The sequence below is a fragment of the Taeniopygia guttata genome, chromosome 1 (assembly GCF_048771995.1).
Source record: "Taeniopygia guttata chromosome 1, bTaeGut7.mat, whole genome shotgun sequence".
In the NCBI taxonomy this organism is placed as follows: Eukaryota; Metazoa; Chordata; class Aves; order Passeriformes; family Estrildidae; genus Taeniopygia; species Taeniopygia guttata.
Genome location: NC_133024.1, coordinates 26999130 through 27016377, shown reverse-complemented (window position 1 = coordinate 27016377; position 17248 = coordinate 26999130). Strand labels below are relative to the sequence as shown.

General features: G+C 36.2%; 1 protein-coding gene across 1 annotated transcript in view; it reads left to right on the top strand.

The window, feature by feature from the left end:
- SPAG17 (sperm associated antigen 17) overlaps positions 1-17248 on the top strand; it is an 89529-nt gene that overhangs the window by 12088 nt on the left and 60193 nt on the right. Inside the window, exons 4-6 of the mRNA XM_072925738.1 lie at positions 8774-8905; positions 12806-13013; positions 15173-15367. Coding sequence (XP_072781839.1) covers positions 8774-8905; positions 12806-13013; positions 15173-15367 — 535 coding nt within the window. The remainder of the gene's footprint in view (positions 1-8773; positions 8906-12805; positions 13014-15172; positions 15368-17248) is intronic.

The window sequence follows — 17248 nt, the reverse complement described above, 5'->3', positions numbered from 1 at the left end:
CAGTTTAATACCAGAGCAATGCCATGTTAATGATTTTTTTTCCTCTGATACAGTTTAAAAATAAACTCATCCTTATATCTGCTGGCATCTATTGTCTCTTATTTTTTTCCTTTCTTCATTGAATCTGAAATAGTGAAAACTTTTAAATTACATTATCCAGGATCTTGTAATCCCACCTGGTTTATGTGAATTGTCTCTGATATTCACATGTGATGAGCAAACAAGCAAACATTAGATTTCAGATCACATTCTGGAACTGTAAATACTTAAACAGAAGATAATACAAAATTTTGACTACAAATCATTCTACTTTTTGTCATCACTGGGTGAACACAAGACCTATTTGATTCTCCTGTTCCAGATCTGCATGGCAGATTGTTTTCACACAAAACCTCACTTTATTTTACCTCCTTGCTGACAGGGAAGCAGTGTCAGCTCAGAAACCTCAAACCTTTGGATGGATAAAAGTAGGAGAATCTCCAGGCTTACTGTCAAGATACATAACAGCCAAACCTTATCACCAGGCATTCTGAGATATCAAGTAGTTGTGCAGTTTCAATAAGCAAACCAAAGAGATCCCCAAACTAGATCCTTCTTTTGCAAAGCATAATATGCATAGTTTTGCTATTAAAATCCAGTTCAGTTGAATGCTTGCATTTAAATCTTAATTAGCTCATGTTTTTTACAGCTCATTTAAAGGATTAAAAGGTAATTGCTTAGAAAAAGAATCTTATTGTTTTAAAATTATTTATGTTGTATATGTTATGGTTTTTTTTCCTTTGGGCTCATTGTTATTGTTATTGTTGTTTTTCCCCCTAAGACTATGATGCCATAATCCTTGGGAAATAGACTGTAGCAGATACAGAAGAATCCTTGAGTTTTCTGGGTTTACATGAAACAGATTCCTCTTCTGTCACTTCCAAAACAAAATATATTACCAAGATATATTAAGAACTTCTGTAGGATAATAAAACATAACAATTAACAAGCCCAAGTTGAAAAAAGTGAAATACATTTAGCCAGGAAGCAGTGGATGTAAAGCAGTTTTCAAGCATTCCTGTGAATTTATGCTTTGTCAGAAATGTGTAGAGTGTAATTATGAAGTACAGGTTGCTGCTGATAATATTATTTGAAGCACTGAACGCATTATGATGTAGAGAGAAGGTCCACTTTAAATTGGAACTGAGTGTGTGTTTCCTGGGATAGGTGCTCCTACTATAAAAATGAAATGTTATATATATTTGTATATTGAAATATGTATAAATATATTATTTTTATATGTAATTATAGTTAGGTAATAGATATATTTAAAATATATGTTTTTAAAAGTGTATGCATGTGTATAATTATTCAAAACTACCTTCTGTTACTCACCCCAATGGCCTGAATTTCATTTTTTAAAAAGTTAAAAATAGATGTTCTCTTTCTAAATATCTTTCATATCCTCTCTTCAGTAGGTCTTAAATACCTTATACATTTCTATTACCTTATATCATTCTATTGTCTATGTCCCTTTTTTAGATTCTCAACATTGTGCCTAAAAATATCTAAAGAAAAGATTTTTTAAAAGGAGGGTAGCACTAGGGATATAGAGTATGCATTTATTTGTGTTCATTACAGTAAACTCATAGGGTAGAAAAATCAAAAATGTTTGGTTTAGTTTGCTGTGAAAGGGGACTTTTAATGTCAGAGATGTAACACTTACAGGAAGGAATATTTTCACCCAAGCACAAGCTCAGAAGAGTTATCTGCCAATGGCAGAAGTGCACGCCTAGTACAGAATATGGGGCACTCAACTAAACAGTTTCAAACATAACATTAGTCAGGAGTGTTTTTAAGAAAACCTTTTTATTTCTTGTGGAAACATATAATCAAAGCTTTCCTATTTTTGTGTAAGTGTATCGATTTTGACAAAACACCATAACAAAGGTTGTGGTCAAGATTAGACTTTCTCAAAAGTAAAGATAGCCCTATCAAAACCAAACCTCATTCTATTTGTGCATTTCAATGGAATTCTGTTCTTAATACAAGTTAGAAAGGTTTTATTTAATTCCTATTGAATGAAAGTAATTTTAGAAGTTGATGTAAAATGGAACAGCTCAGGAGCCAAAACTTTTCTGGTGTCACTGTTTTCATGAGAGGGTTTGACGCTAGAAACAACTTTGGCAACCATGCTGAATGGTTAAAAGGATAGAAAGACTTAATTTTATTTTTCATTCCAGTACAAAATAAATTTCATACTGCACTCCTAAATGTCATAATAAAATGGAGCAGTTTTCCAGTCAGCCTTTGTCAAGTGGTATTGTGTGGATGCAAGTGAAGAGAACTTTATTGCAGAAAAACTTGGCCCTTACACTGTGTGGATACATAGAGGTTTAATGTGTGCACTTGGGAATTGTTGTTAGATGAATATGCCTTTGAGGGAGGTAGTGGCTTCAGGGAAGGTCAAGGGACATTAAATCCCTAGATAATGCTGTGGACATTATCTACTCATCTGTTTTCAGCTCTTTTCTATCTCTTACCAAGCTCCTACCAGTTTATACTACAGAATATAGGATGCTTTATAAATTATCCACTAAATTAGGTGGTATATTTAACTGAGGTATTTAGTGTCTTATCTTCTGAGGAGAGTTTATCTACTCTGCCTGCTGGTTCCTGGTATTTAGGTCAATCTACTTAAAGGATGGTAGGGAAAGAATTTGTTCATTTTGGTTTAGCATGTCTTTGCATCTGCCTTTGTCATTGTCAGAGCATCTGATGCCACTGCATGATCAAGTGCCCTGTATAGTCTTTTAAGTTATCAAATTTATGTCTTCAATTCGGATTTAATTATTCCATGAGAGGAAACCATTGTTGCTATGAATCAGGCAGTTCTATAAATTGTAGCTGTTTGTCAGTTTGGGTGTCTCCAGTTCAGTATCCCTTTCCAGGAGCAATGTGTCATGTTAAGAAGTACCAGCATTTCTAAATGTTAAAATTGGAGAAATAAGTCTTGAGCTTGAGCAGGAAAACAACCTGTGTTTTCTAATTTTGTTTCCTGAATTCTGAGCCATCAGGTTCTATTACTTACATGAGGCAATTGACATGTTTCTAGTTTCATTTCATTTCATTTCATTCATGCTTCTAGTTTCGTTTCAGAATAGTGACTCTTCATAGTCCTAAAGCTAGGATTTTAGAAATCTGCATTATTTTATTACTGTTAGTTGTAATTCTTTGACTCGCTTCTTTATCAAACCAAGACAGGCCATTTGTAATACTCAAATTGTTATCAATTTATTTTCTAGGAAAGACAATTGATAACCTTTTAAAATTCATCTACCTATTTAAAATCTGCTTTAGGACACTGGAGGGACTTTGGGTTTCCTTCACAGAGACTTTGGGTTTCCTTCACAGATTTCAAGAGTTCCTGCCTACATGCAAATTGGTATCAAATTCCTGCTTTTTCTGTGCAGGTTTTGTTGAGATATCTGTGTAACTAGAGGAAGCAGCAATTATGTCTGTGGGAATGCCATCCTTGAACTGTTAGAGGGACTCTCTGAAGTAGCCAAAGGCAATGCTGTCTTCTGGTTTTTTGTCTTCAAAGTTTTTTGGGGGACTATTTTTCTTAAGTATAGCAACTAATCTTAGAATCCTTTGTCCCCAAATTAAAAAAAAAAAAAAGCTCAAAGCCCTGTTGCAAAGCTGGACCAACCAAAGTGGAAAGATCTTGCCCAGTTTTGTGGTGCCAAGTCCACAAGGTCATTGGAACTACCTGGCCCAAATATTCTGACGTGGCTTAGAAAACTCTGTCAAGATGTATCTGGATGGGTTCTGCTGGCACAAGGTTTGATGACTCAATTTTGTTTCTTAATCTTTTTTTTTTTCTGCTTCTGATTGGGTTCTCTTTGTAGCCAGATTCAATGTTAGAGAAGCATGACTAAATCTTTTAGCTTTGTGATATTCATTGTGTGAATTCAGTTGGCTGAAATTGCTGGAGACAATTTATTTCTCAGAAGGTTAAAATATTCTGTGCCATAATGGAAAGATTTGCTGAGCAGATTCATCCCACTGAAATAGAAACATTTCAGTATTTGATCATAGCAATATATCCCTTCATCTGATCACAAATCGCAACAGACTGGCCTATCCTCTTTTTCTAAAACTATCTGGGTTCTGTAGGGGTTCTTCTGAAATCACTTAAATGCTGTTTCAACTATTGCCCCCCAATCAGTGTTAAAAGAAAAGAGATCTATAAAAGGTCACATGAGAAAACCTTCCCTGTGCATGGAACTCCTTCCTGAGATAGCAGTGCTAATGCCTGGTCTTTCCAGTCACTGGATAGACCAGTGCTTAAAACAGCTTGGTTTTCATAGCAGCTAATGGCTAGAGAGCCATAGGAAGTGCACATCCCAGATGGTGAGAGCTCCTGTATGAGCTGTCTAATAAAACCTTCCTTATTTGTATTTTCTCATTTTTACTGAAATTAGGTTATTCACCATTTCTGTTTTTCTTAAAGCATTATATAAGTACTTGACATAACACTGTACATTTGTGTTACGATGCTCATAGATCATCCCTGAGATTAAATCAGTTAAAATATCCCCTCAGGTTGCAGATTTTCTGTAGAGAGAGGTTTCGAGAACAGACCTTCTTAAAATGGATAATTCTAATAGGTTTCTGCTAACCAGATCAAGCTGTGTTGTGTTTTGGCAAAAAAACAGACTCACTCAGATGAGTGACAAGTTATTTTTCTAGAGTACAAGCAGCCATTTGCTTCTGCTTTGAGAAATGTTCTCACAATAAAAGGAAGATATTTAGCACATGAACAGCATTCGTATTTGCTCAGTATTGCTTCATTTTAGTAGGTTTAGTTGAAAAGGACTCCATGGGGTACAAGGAATCATCAAATCCACTTTAATTATTTTCATTCTCTGGAATACATTTTCACTGAGTAACAAGGATGACTCATTTGGCTTATCTTAGGTTTTACAGTCTACCTTGTGGATACATAAGCATTACATGGACCTCTGCTCAGATATGGAATTAATTTTTTGATTTATGTGAGTCCTTAAGCTCTCTTTGAACAGTGAGTCATTAATTCAGTAGTGAAAGATAATGATTAAGCAAGTGGTATTTTGACATCATAGGTGGGAAGAGGTTCTGAGAGTTAAAGTGAGGTTAGGTGAATGGTCTGAGAAACTGAATTCTTTCAACACACTGGAGGTGTCATCTGAAAAAAAAAGTTATTTCACTTAGCTCAGATCCTGCCTGGTATTCTTTAAAAATGATTGCTTGTAATATGCTTTTGTCAATGAAATAACAATGACAGAGTCAGAAGTATTTAATAGTATATGTAAAGAAGTCTTCTATACAAAAACAAATTATGACACACGCAGCTTTTGTGCTCTAGTCAGTCTTAAAAGTTGCTTGTGAAGGACCCATAAGACTGACAGCAGATTGTAATAAGTCAAGATCACTTTTTTTCCTGTGCTTTTATTATTTTGCTCAGGGAAATACGTCTGAATAGTAATTACCAGCTTGGTTGTGTAATCCATAGAGCCTCTTGACTGATGACCATCCTGCTTCAAATTAACTTGAACTGTGTCAGCAACTAAGGGATTTTACTTATTTGGTTCTTCTAGGAACTATTATATTTCTTTTAGGAAATGTTAAATGAGTCTGAGGCATATGTGATGGTCTGGATTTCTCACAATTTCACAAACAAGAGGGAAGGCAAGGCTTTAGAAAGCTCACTCTGGGTATGGGAGAGCTGTACTGTGAAGTGGGCTGACCACTGTTCATAGCGAGCAATGTTACTGCTGCCAGGTAGTAATAAAGCTGTGAAAGTTTATAATCTAATTTATCTCTTGGAAGGTTTTCTGATTATAATTTGGCAGCCACAATTGTTCTGTATCTTGAAAAAGAGGCATTTCAAAGAAAGATAACACAAAGACTCTGGCTTTAAATGTTTCCCTAACTTTTAAGACCTATCTCCTACCTCAGTGGCGCTGACATCTCTCAGTAATGTAGGGTCACTTACAAGCACTCATGCAGTGTTTGGGTGGCTCCAAATACATGCCCTTTGCACCAGACAGCTAAATCTCTGCGTGGTTCATACTGCCACCATATGAGATCAAATACTGCATCACCAAAGCCTTTCTGCACTTCACCAGTGTGACCCCTGCTGTGTGAGGAATGCTAAGTTTCCTCTTGCTTTAGAGGAAAAGAGGCCCTGCATAACTAAGTTTGTCCATCCAAGTTTCCATGGTTTCTCACATCAGAAAAGATCATCACTGGTGGGATGAAGTATAACCAATCTGTAACAAATCCACTTCATAGTATCTGAAAAACTTCCTTCTGTACTCCTACCCAGTTTTTGTCTTGAGGTTTTTGTTTGGTATTTTTTTTTTTCAGTTGAGGCTCTGTAGATTTTTAACTGTTTATGCCAGGTGCCTGCATAACTCACAGGACCACAGATGAAGTAAATATGGATGTGTAATAAATTTAATTTCTTTTATATACTGTGCATGGATTGATCTATGTTCTGTCTTTAGGAATGGTTTTAATTTCCTCCTGTATAAAGCATATTTTGCATTTCTGCATGAAAAGATATTTGCTTTCTTTGTATTGCCAAATGTAGTGCACTCATTCTGTCTTTGTTTTATTTGTGTGACCTCTTTCCATAGTCATGAAATGTATTCCTGTTAAATAGTTTTTGTTATACTTCTCATGGCTCACATAAGAAAATCTGTCCTTCCTACCCACTCTATTTCATCAAGTCTCTTAATTCCTGTATTCTGTATCTACAGAATAGGAATAATTATTATGCATTGCTTTTGACTGGTAAAATGCTTTAAAATTCTCAGGAAGAATGGGGTTTATGAATCTAAGCACTTTTTTCTTCTTCCATGAACACTAAATCAGCAACTGCCATTGAGCTGGGTTACTATATATACACTTTCCAGGAATCCTTCCAGAATCCCTCCATTTCCCCTCTATTGTGTTTCAAGAAATGTGCAACTTATCTATTAGGCCAGTGAGAAGCATCACTTTCTGTCATTTTCACTGACACATCTATTCTGAAAAAGAAAAATTTCATGAAAATTTTTCTCTCTGAGGGAAATTACTGTGGTATTTCTGCCAAAGTCTCTTTCTTCCAGATCACCGATTTGTGTGTCTAGCTCTAAGTGACTATTTTTTGTTGGAATAACAAGTAGCTCCTAGTGTGCCCACAGTGTGTGGTAATTTTTAAGTCTTGTTCTTAACATGTCCTTGATTTTCTGCTGTGGCTCTGTTGTCAGTGGGTCTTTCCAGAAACCTTATATGATTGGCTTATGAGCTAGTGACTGGTCTTACTTTGAGTACAAAACATACAAAGCAAAACTCATCTTAATAATGATGTATCTTCCTTTGTGTATGTTAAGATCAGTAGATTTATTTGTGTTGCAGAAGCAGGATTGCTTTGGAAGGGTTTTTAAATGTATATGTTTTGGTTTGTCTCCCTGTTATGTGACTTGGAAAAGATCTGAATTTTAAGGCATTTCTTTTTCTGCTCCTTGCTTATGTTTGCATGAAACAATGGTTTGGCATATAATGGTCTGGATTCTGATTTGACTTTGCTTTATTCAGAGAAGCATTTTAGTGGCTACATTTAGGTGAGAAGTGAAATTTTCTAAGCTAGGCAAGAATCTATGGAAGCTCAAAGCTAATGGTGGTGTTTGCATTAGACAAGACACAGTTCAGTGAGATGCAGTGTGCACCTTCATTGTCTCAATGTTAGCAAGCAAAATTGACACCATATGTGCCCAACTGTAATTGCTCCATGAGGAGAAAAGAGAAACATGTCAGAACATTTGAGTAACACCTAATTCAGCCCATGGTTATAAATAAAGCTGATGGTTGCTTAAAAACAAAAGTAAGAAAATATTATGGTTATATTATTCCTCAACAGCGCTTCCTACATAGGTGAACTTTATTACAGAGACAACACAAGTGAAAAGAAACATATAACAACTTTTTAACAGTATTTTTATGTTATTTTATTTTTTTCACAGTAAATAAAGTGGTTATGAGGCTCCAAGGAAAATGGCCCAGATGTTAGTGAGTTGTATGAAATTTAGTGGAAACAAGCTGTAAAAAACATAGTCATAAAACAGCCTGTCAATGCCACACATCTGGACAATGCAGCTGTATGTTCCCGCTGCTGTCATCACCCTAAGAAAACTCAATAGCCTTATTTCACCCCAATTAGGCTGCATACCAACAGAATCAGAATTACACAGGGAGGGGGTGTGTTTTCACCAAGACAGACCCTCTCAAATTCCCTTCAAGAAGTTTTTATCTTTCATTTAGGGCTAGTCCCTCAGACACTGGTCACTTTGTAAACAGCCCTGGAAACTATTCCCCTTGATTTGCTATCTGCTAGGTGCTTTTTAATTTATTGCTTTATGATATGTAGTTGCTTCATGTTGTTTCTTTGTTTAAAACCTAAAGAAAATTACGTTTTCCTGTGAGAACTCTGTGTCTGTTGACTTTCACATAAATCATTGAAGGTTTTTTCCATTCTATTTTTATCACATATTATAGCTGATATAACTTTATTTGAGGTCTTCGGAACCAAAGAATAGTGGTGTATCTTACTGATACATTGTTTCTTCTGGAAATATGGCCATTTTGACCCACACATGGTACAATGTGAGATAACACTTCCTCATTTCAGCACGTAAATAAATATGAGTGCAGTATTAAAACTATGCAAGTAGTAGTTTTATTGTGATTTTTTTTTTCTTTGCAGGTGATTGAATTAGCCAAATCCTTTCTGGACCGTGATGAAAAAATTCCTGTAACTCTAACTGGAAAGCTGTTGAAATTTCAATTGCTTTGTCTCAAACAGAAGGATCTTCAGAGAAGACAAGAGGAAAAGAAGGTACTATAGTATGCCCTAGGAACATCACATTTTTGAAGACACTTCTGTTCCATGGTGTTGCTTCCATCAGCTTTCTTCTCATCTTTGGCTTTCTGGAACTGTAATTAAAGAAAAATGTGATCAGGAATATTTTTAAAGTTGATTAGATTTTGTGGATGAAGTTCTCAATTACTCAAATACCAGTGAGAATTTTGAGGGGGGGGGGGGAAGAAAATAAAAACACTATGGAAGAAGTCTTTGCTAGAATGAGAACTAGTCATGGCTTTGCTGAGTGTTACGACCAAAAGAAAACAGAGCTGGGAACAGACTTCTACTGAATGTATCCCTGCAGAAGTAAAGGTGTAATACTCAAATTGTATTGGGAGCTGTTACTTGGGAGTTATCAAGGATAGACACAGAGCAGACTATGACAGAATTCTTGTTATGAGTCTGCTCTCTGGAGGGAATTTAGAGAAGTTATCTCTTCCATCCTCCAATTGGGAGTTGTTACTTGGGAGTTATCAAGGATAGACACAGAGCAGACTATGACAGAATTCTTGTTATGAGTCTGCTCTCTGGAGGTAATTTAGAGAAGTTATTATCTCTTCCATCCTCCAGCACTAAGGCAGGATAACATTTACATAAGCTATTCCTGGCAGATGTTTGTTGAACCTTTTCTTAAAACTTTCCAGTGCTGTGTCTTTGCTTTTCCATGGCAACCAATATTATTCCTGAGCCATCTCGGAAACGCACGCATTTGAAGAAGGTTTCTGATCCTACCAACCCTACTCTCATTTAAATCTCTTTGAGTTCTCCCAGTGTATGGGGACAACATTACGCTCCATTCTACAGAAATCTATTACATATTTAACTAAAGAAACCCAAATATGTGCCATGGTTGTTCATTTTTGATTATGCAAGTTTCTCTCCTCTGAACTCTCTCAAAACAGTACATATTTTGAAGTCCACTTCTCTGAACCAGGTACTACATTTTCCAGTATTCCCAAAACTTGCTTCCATTTGTCTCCAAGGTTGCCACTACCAGCTCCAAGATTGTCTCAGACAGATAGTTTATGTGTTCTAGGAGGAATTTCACCAAGCTTGCACAGAATCACAAATCAGACCTCTAATTAACATCTTTTGGAGTTGTCAGTGGTACATTTCAACAACTTACTGAAGAGTTGGTTTTGCTATAGTCCTTTTCCAACGAACATTCATGAAACTGAAGAAAGTCAGTTAATTATCAGAAAGTCATACAAATGCTGCAGATAAGTTTACCCTGTTAATTGATCAAAAACTATAATGTAGAGTGTGATGATATGGAGACCTAAGCAGTCTGTGTGTGTAAAAGATGCAAGCATAAAATAGTTTAATGGACTTTGTATAGCTGAAAATCTGTAAACTTCTTTATCAATAATTTTATTTGTGGGAGTAGTTGGCGGATGAAGTGTAGCACACAATCGCAAGAACATTAAATGCTAGGTGATTCCATTAAAATTGTGTCCTATTTCCACAGAAGTCAATTTATTCAGAAATGATAATTTAAACCACAGAAATATATGAAGAATATGAGAAAAATAATGTGTTTTCAATCTGAAAAGAAATCAAGAGGCTGAAGCTGTAGAATAGATTGTTAACAGTGAATTGAGAAAAAATGGGTTTTTTCTTAGATAGCAGTCAACTCTTGTAAGTAAACTGTCAAACAAAACATTGAAGTTTAATGGCAATTTAATATTAAAATGGAATCTTTAGAGCTTTGATTTAGCAAAATTAGTCTTGTAACTGTAATTTTATTTTCACAGTTAATTGGAGGATAGTCAATGTTGAGTGTTGAAGAGTCTCTGGCACTTACAGTTACTTCTCTGTTTTAGCCAAACTGTCTGCAAAAGTTGTCACCTCCTTTGAATTGTGTCTATATCAATGTGTGACAGGCAAACACGAGTGGAGCCGTTGAAAGACAGAATCAAGAACTGGGAGGCTGTTGGATATGAGGATGCTCTGTAATACAGAGTGGGCAGAAACTGACTTCTAATTTAGAGTTCTATCTCTAAATTGGCTGCCATAGAATTTTTAATCCTTTCCAACCAGCTTGTAAAATACAAGTTCTGTTGCCAACAATATGGGTGTTGAAAACAGGATTTTACTCACAGATCAGTTCTCAGAAAGCAAACATATCTGTCCTTGGGTCTTTTTCTTAAATAGATACCAGTTAATAGAATGGATCAGCAGAACTAATACAACATGTAAATAACCAAAAATAAGGCATTAGGAAATTTCTGTATTTCATTAGGAGCAGGAGCTTGTCATAAGCCGACAGGCATAAATATTATGCAGAAAAGAAGTGTCTCTGAATTAGAAAACTGTTTGAGGTAGTAAAATTTTGAAATGTGAAGCTTAAAATAACAAAATTGCAGAAGTTCATGAATTATTAGAAACTCCACAAAAAGCTGCACCTTGTAGGGAAGGAGAAATATGACATTGAAAGGAAAAGGAAATAGTCCAAGAAAAGAGAGGCTTTTACTTTCTAAAGTATTTAGGTCAAGTAATGTTCTTCATTAGAATCTTGGCAAGTCCAGAAATGTCTCTGTTTATTTAAGAATTACTTAAAATTATGCAGATGCAATAGATCAAGTTGATTGTGAACTTTGTGGCATGATGATTGTATCATCTGTTTGATGTGTTCATCAGCTTAGAATTCAAAAAAGTACTATCAAAATTTCTAATTTGAAATGTCAAAGGTGAAACAAATTTGAAAGAAAATAATGAAAACCTCCAAATCCTTCATTACACAGTGGAAAAAGTTTCAAGATTCTGTCAAAGACATTTCTGAATTTTACAGAAAGGAAATTCAAGAAGGAAGGGAAAAGCAGGAAAAGATCTTCTGTTTTGATTTTGAATTTGAACTAAATACAACTTCCACAGCTGGAAAGTCTGCCTTTTAGCTGGATCTAGGGAAAGCAACTATATAGAGTTAACTGCCTTCTTTCATTTGCATTAAGGGCTTTTCTAATTGTTTTAATAGCCATTAAAGTGACATCAGCAGGATTGTAACTGTAGGTTAAGATTTTTATTTTAATTAATTTAGCTTTATAATCCTGAAATGTGATTTTTGCATAGTTTTAATGTAGTATTTCTGATGGGTAAAAATAAGGTTGACACTTTCTTGCTCTACAGAACCTATTTTACCCTAATTTTTTTTTTTGTTTTGTTTTCATTTCAAACGGAATCTCAATTTTTTGGATTTATAGTGTGAGGCTTTGGGACACTTACAAAATTTTTTTTCATCCTGTACTCTTAAATTACTAGGAAGAGCTTTATGTAGGTGTTTTTGTTTGAAGATAATGAGAATGGTTGAGTAATATCCTGTGTGAAATGAACGCACAACTCTTGGTTCTAGTTTACATTAGACAGATATTTACATCAAAGAAAAATAGTGCTGGTACCATTTTACACCATAGTCAAGAGTGTTAACAGAGATGTTAAAGATATTAACAGATATTGAATTTTGGCCATATTTCCCCTCAGTCCAAGGAAGGTTTCTGGCTGATGCAAATGCTGTAGGGGAAGTAAGTAAAGCACAAGATATTTTTTACTCATCTTTCTACCCATGTGCATTTTGTTAGTTTGTTATATATAATGTCTACCCATCTCTTGCAGTTCCTTTTTAATGTGAAGTCTTAGCATTATGACTGAGTAAGATATCTATAATATATATGAATAAGATATATATAATATAAATAGTTGAATATGGTTGAGTAGAAAAAAGCAGGGTGTTCAAGACAGCTCCACCACATGAATATTATAGCAGCTGAAAAGGAAAAGTGTGAAAATAAAAAAATTGAACACCTAAAGTTTTACAACAGTCTGACCTTTGTTCTACACAAAGGTTTTAATGAGAACTTTATTTATTCATCTTGTCAGTCAGGACAGCAGCAAAAAGAGAAAGTAAAAGAAAAAGAAAAAGAGAAAATAAAAGAAAAGGAGAAAGTGAAAGAAAAAGAAAAAGCTAAACCTCCTGAGAAGACAAGTGGAAAAGACAGTAAAGGAAAAAAGTCAGTGGCAACCCCTGTTAAAAAGGACACCAAATTGAAACAACGGGGAGAAGAGGAAGTGAAAGACAAATACATTGGTATGTAAAACATGATGATATACTCCTGATAAACCTTTGGAATACTTTGTTTTGTTCCATGTTGAAAAGTCAAGATCTATTTGTCAATATCAAAATTTTAACACTTTTCATTTGAAGAGGGCATTGTGTTATGCTCAGTGTTAGGATGGATTGTGAAATCCAAGAAGTAAAATACAGATAAGTTATATGTGTCATGTCAACATCAAAATATTTGGGCATATGTACGACTACAAGAAAGTTGCCAAACAAATCCTACAGAAAACTTAGCCTGGAAAAATATTTCAGAATAATTAAATGTGTCAGTATCCAAAGGTGGCTTTCTCCTTATACTGTAGTTTAAAACATGGCTGAAAGAGTTGTCAACCCTGTCAGTGAAAAAATTTTTCAGAACATCCAATCTAAGCTTCCCCTCTTTATATTTGTTCTAATATAGCTGTATAAAGAAAGAGGGGAAAAAAAAAAAGAACATGCCTTAAATTCAAAGACAGTCTATATCTGTTTCTGGTAGCTAGCAGTCATTTTATCGTTCATCCCTAATACATTATTACCTTTCTGAAATTAAATATTTCTGCTTTTGAGTAATATTGAAATTACTTGTATTGTTGTCTTTCCTCTTTTGCATATGGACTAGTCACTGATAATCAGAGCTGACTGCTTGTTATGCACTTGTCATGGTTGTTAGCATAATCATAATTATTTTCAAATGGCAGGCAGTCTTCAGCATATATGCATTGGAATTTTTGGATCTCTCTAAGTGACTGTGCAGGCACCTGTCTTTTTTGTTAAAAATAATTAATGTTCAGTAATTGTATATGCTTATACTTTTTCTTCCTGCAGTAACTGAGACATAAATTTATGTGCTTCATTTTCAGTACTAGGAGTGAAATAATAAGCTAGTTTTCTTATGGTTTTGATTTTTGCTTTATTCAATATATGTGCTGGATCGTGGTGGCTGCTTCCTCAGTCAGTCTATCTCTAAGTTTCTGTGTTATTTTATGTTTAGCTGATATTACAAGCAACAGAGAGCCTGCTGCTCCAGGTGGTAGCAGCATTTGCACAGCCCTGGCCATATATCTGAGCACAGGCAGATGTCAGTGCCAGGCTATGTTTTTTTCTTCCGTGGATAAATGAGTCCCACAAGCTGAGGAGTCAGTAAAGCACTTGGACATGTGATGTGTTAGTAAGCATAAGAAAGGATCTTAATGCTAAACAGAGTATAAAGCTATGATTTTAGTGTAGGTTTGTCTGCACTAACTCTATGTGTTTCAGCATTGATGGAGAGATACAGGACCTCCAGCAGACAGTTTCTGTTAAATTAGGATAAATAACTGCCCTGGATGAATTAAATACCTGATACCTGTCTTAACTACCTGTATTTCTCCATAAGGCATAAAAGGAAGCCACACAACTCTAGAGCTTCTAGAGAGTTCATTTCTACTTATATCATTCTTAACCTTTTGCTTTGGTACTGAAATGTTGCTATGCATATTTCTACATAACTGATAAGCCCAAATAGAATAGGTACTCAGTGAAACTCCTCATCTGCATTTTAATATGAATTTGGACACGCCCCTGCCACATAAAAGGACTAGTGTGAGCTGGTATTACCAGCTAATGAGGATTTTGCCAAGAATTACACCTAGTGAACATGAACCTGCTGGGTAGGGAGGAGTCAGCACTGAGTCAGCTGATACCTGTATGTTAATCCTTTGAAATTATTATGACTTGGGTAATCTTCCATGTAAGATACAGTAATTTTTGTATGCTCCATGTCCAGCTTTATGCAGGATGAAATTGGATAGTTTAAACTACCATTAAAGCATGTGGATATGTCCTGACACTAAACTCCTTTGAGATGAGCAATTACAGAAATGCTGCTACAACATTCTGATTATAATCAGCTTCTGCAGTGTTTCTCCTGGTCCTTCTCCAAACAGTTATTACTTCTGACTTGTATTCTTCCTGCTGTGTCCTAGGCAGTTTGGTCCAGAAGACCTGAGTCTTATGCACATAATTTTTGAATTTATATGTAATTTTCCCAATGGGAGTATAAAAGAACTGTTTCTCTGACCTTCATTTGCATTACCCCATATAGTCAAGCAAAAAATTTATTTTGTTTAGCTGATGAATATTCTTACTCCAATTTGTGTTTTGAACAGATGATGAACCAGATGATGGCGCTCATTATTACTTTATCATTCTGGGTTTCCCCAATCTTCAGTTGTTGCCTGTCTTGACTGACCTTGGGATTAACATTTCAAGTGTAATTCAAATTTCTTCTGAGAATTACAAACCATTGGAGTTATACTTAGAAGCAACTAAACTTGAAAGACAATCTTCAATTTTACCTGAAGGTAATCTGATCACTAAAAAATATATGTAAAAAGTAGATAATTTTATATCCAGGGAATGACTGTTCTGGCTGTGTTTTTCTCCTTCTCCATGCCTTGTGTTGTGCATGCCAGCTATGAGCAGCTGTGTTTGCTAGTGCCAAAGTAGTATTGCCATTGGTTGGCCACCAAACCAAATGGTTTCCCAGTGTAAAAACTGGACAGTAGAAAGAGGGACTGGCCAAGCAGGCAGAGTTTCCAGCCACAGTGGCCACCAAAGAATATTTTATCAAATGCATACTTCTGTGAATTGTTAGGAAGTGTACTGGTAAGAAAACTTGGCTCATTTGGTAATTTCAGGGAAAGTGAACAGTTGGCTGCTTTGGGACTATGGCCCCAGCCACAGGAGAATATGCCACAGAAAAATGCTCTGTAATTATATTCAGCTATCCCAAGGCTGTTGCCACCTTTTTTTAACTGGGATGCTAGTAAGCAACAAGCTAAATATGTGTCATCAGTGATGGCTGGCTATCTTGAGCTGTAGTGACATAGCCAGCAGATCAAGGGAGGTGGTTATTTCCTGCTATTTGGCTGTCATGAGAATAGAATTATGGATTCTACAATACAAAAAAATACCAATAAACTCTATTCAATCTAGAAAACAGCCTACCTATAAGGACTGGCTAAAAGTCTTTGAAAGAAGAAAAATGGGTTATGATCATGAATTGTCTTTGGAATTTTCAGGCCCCAGGTACAGGGTGAAAGTCTGGAGAAAGTCTGTTGGTGGAAAAGGATTGCGTTAGGGATTACTTAAACAAACTGGACACGCATAAGTCCATGGGACCTGATGGGATTCACTCAGGCATACTGAGGGGCTGGCTGTGATGTCACTGCAAGGCCACTGTTAATTACTTTTGAAAAAACAGGCATTTGGAAAATGTGCCTGAAGACTGGAGGAAGATATCACTCCTATCTTGAGAAATGGCAGGAATGACTCAGGAATGTAAAGGCCACTCAGACTCTTCTCAGTCTCTGGGAAGATGACAGAATAACTAATCCTGGAAACATTTCCAGGCACATAAAAGACAAGGAGTTGGTCATTTGGCATGGATTTGCCAATGGAAGTCATTCTTAACCAACCTGATAACCTTCTATGACAAAATTACTGTCTTGGTAGAGGAGGAGGAAGCAGTATTGTCTGCCCTGACTCAGTAAGACCTTTGGCACTGTCTTCTCATAAAGGAGCTGGCTAAGCGAACACTGGGTTGGATTGAAAACTGGCTGAATGTCCTGGCCTAGAGGGTATCAGAGGGGGTTTGTGGTATGAGTCCAGCTGAACATCTTTGTTAGTGATCAGGATAGTTCTCTCAGCAAGTACTCTTATGATACAAAAGTAGGAGGAATGGCTGAAACACCATAGAATTGTGCTGGTTTTCAGAGGGACCTCAACAGGATGGAGAAATGGTCTGGCAGGACCTCATAAAATTCAGGAAGGGCTAAGTCCTGCACCAGTTCATGGTGGGGGCTGTCTGGCTGGAAAGCAGCTCTGCACAGAAGGACTCAGGGGTGGTGGCACTAAGCTGAATGTGAGCCAGCCCTGTGCCTTTGTAGCAAACAAGGCTAGTGGTATCCAAGGCTGCATCAGGTCAAAGGATTTGAACTTCCTTTTGTACTCATCACTGGTCAGGCCATACTTAGAGGTCTGTGTCCAGTTCTGGACTCCTCAGTACAGGAGAGCTATAGAGCTACCAGAGAGAGTCCATCAAACGACCACAAGTATGTTCAAAGGACTAGAGCATCTCTTATATGAGGAGAGACTGAGAGAGCTGGGGATGTTTACTCTGGAGAAGAAAGAGCCTGGAAGGAACTCATCAATGTGTATAAATGCCTGAAAGGAATGTGCAA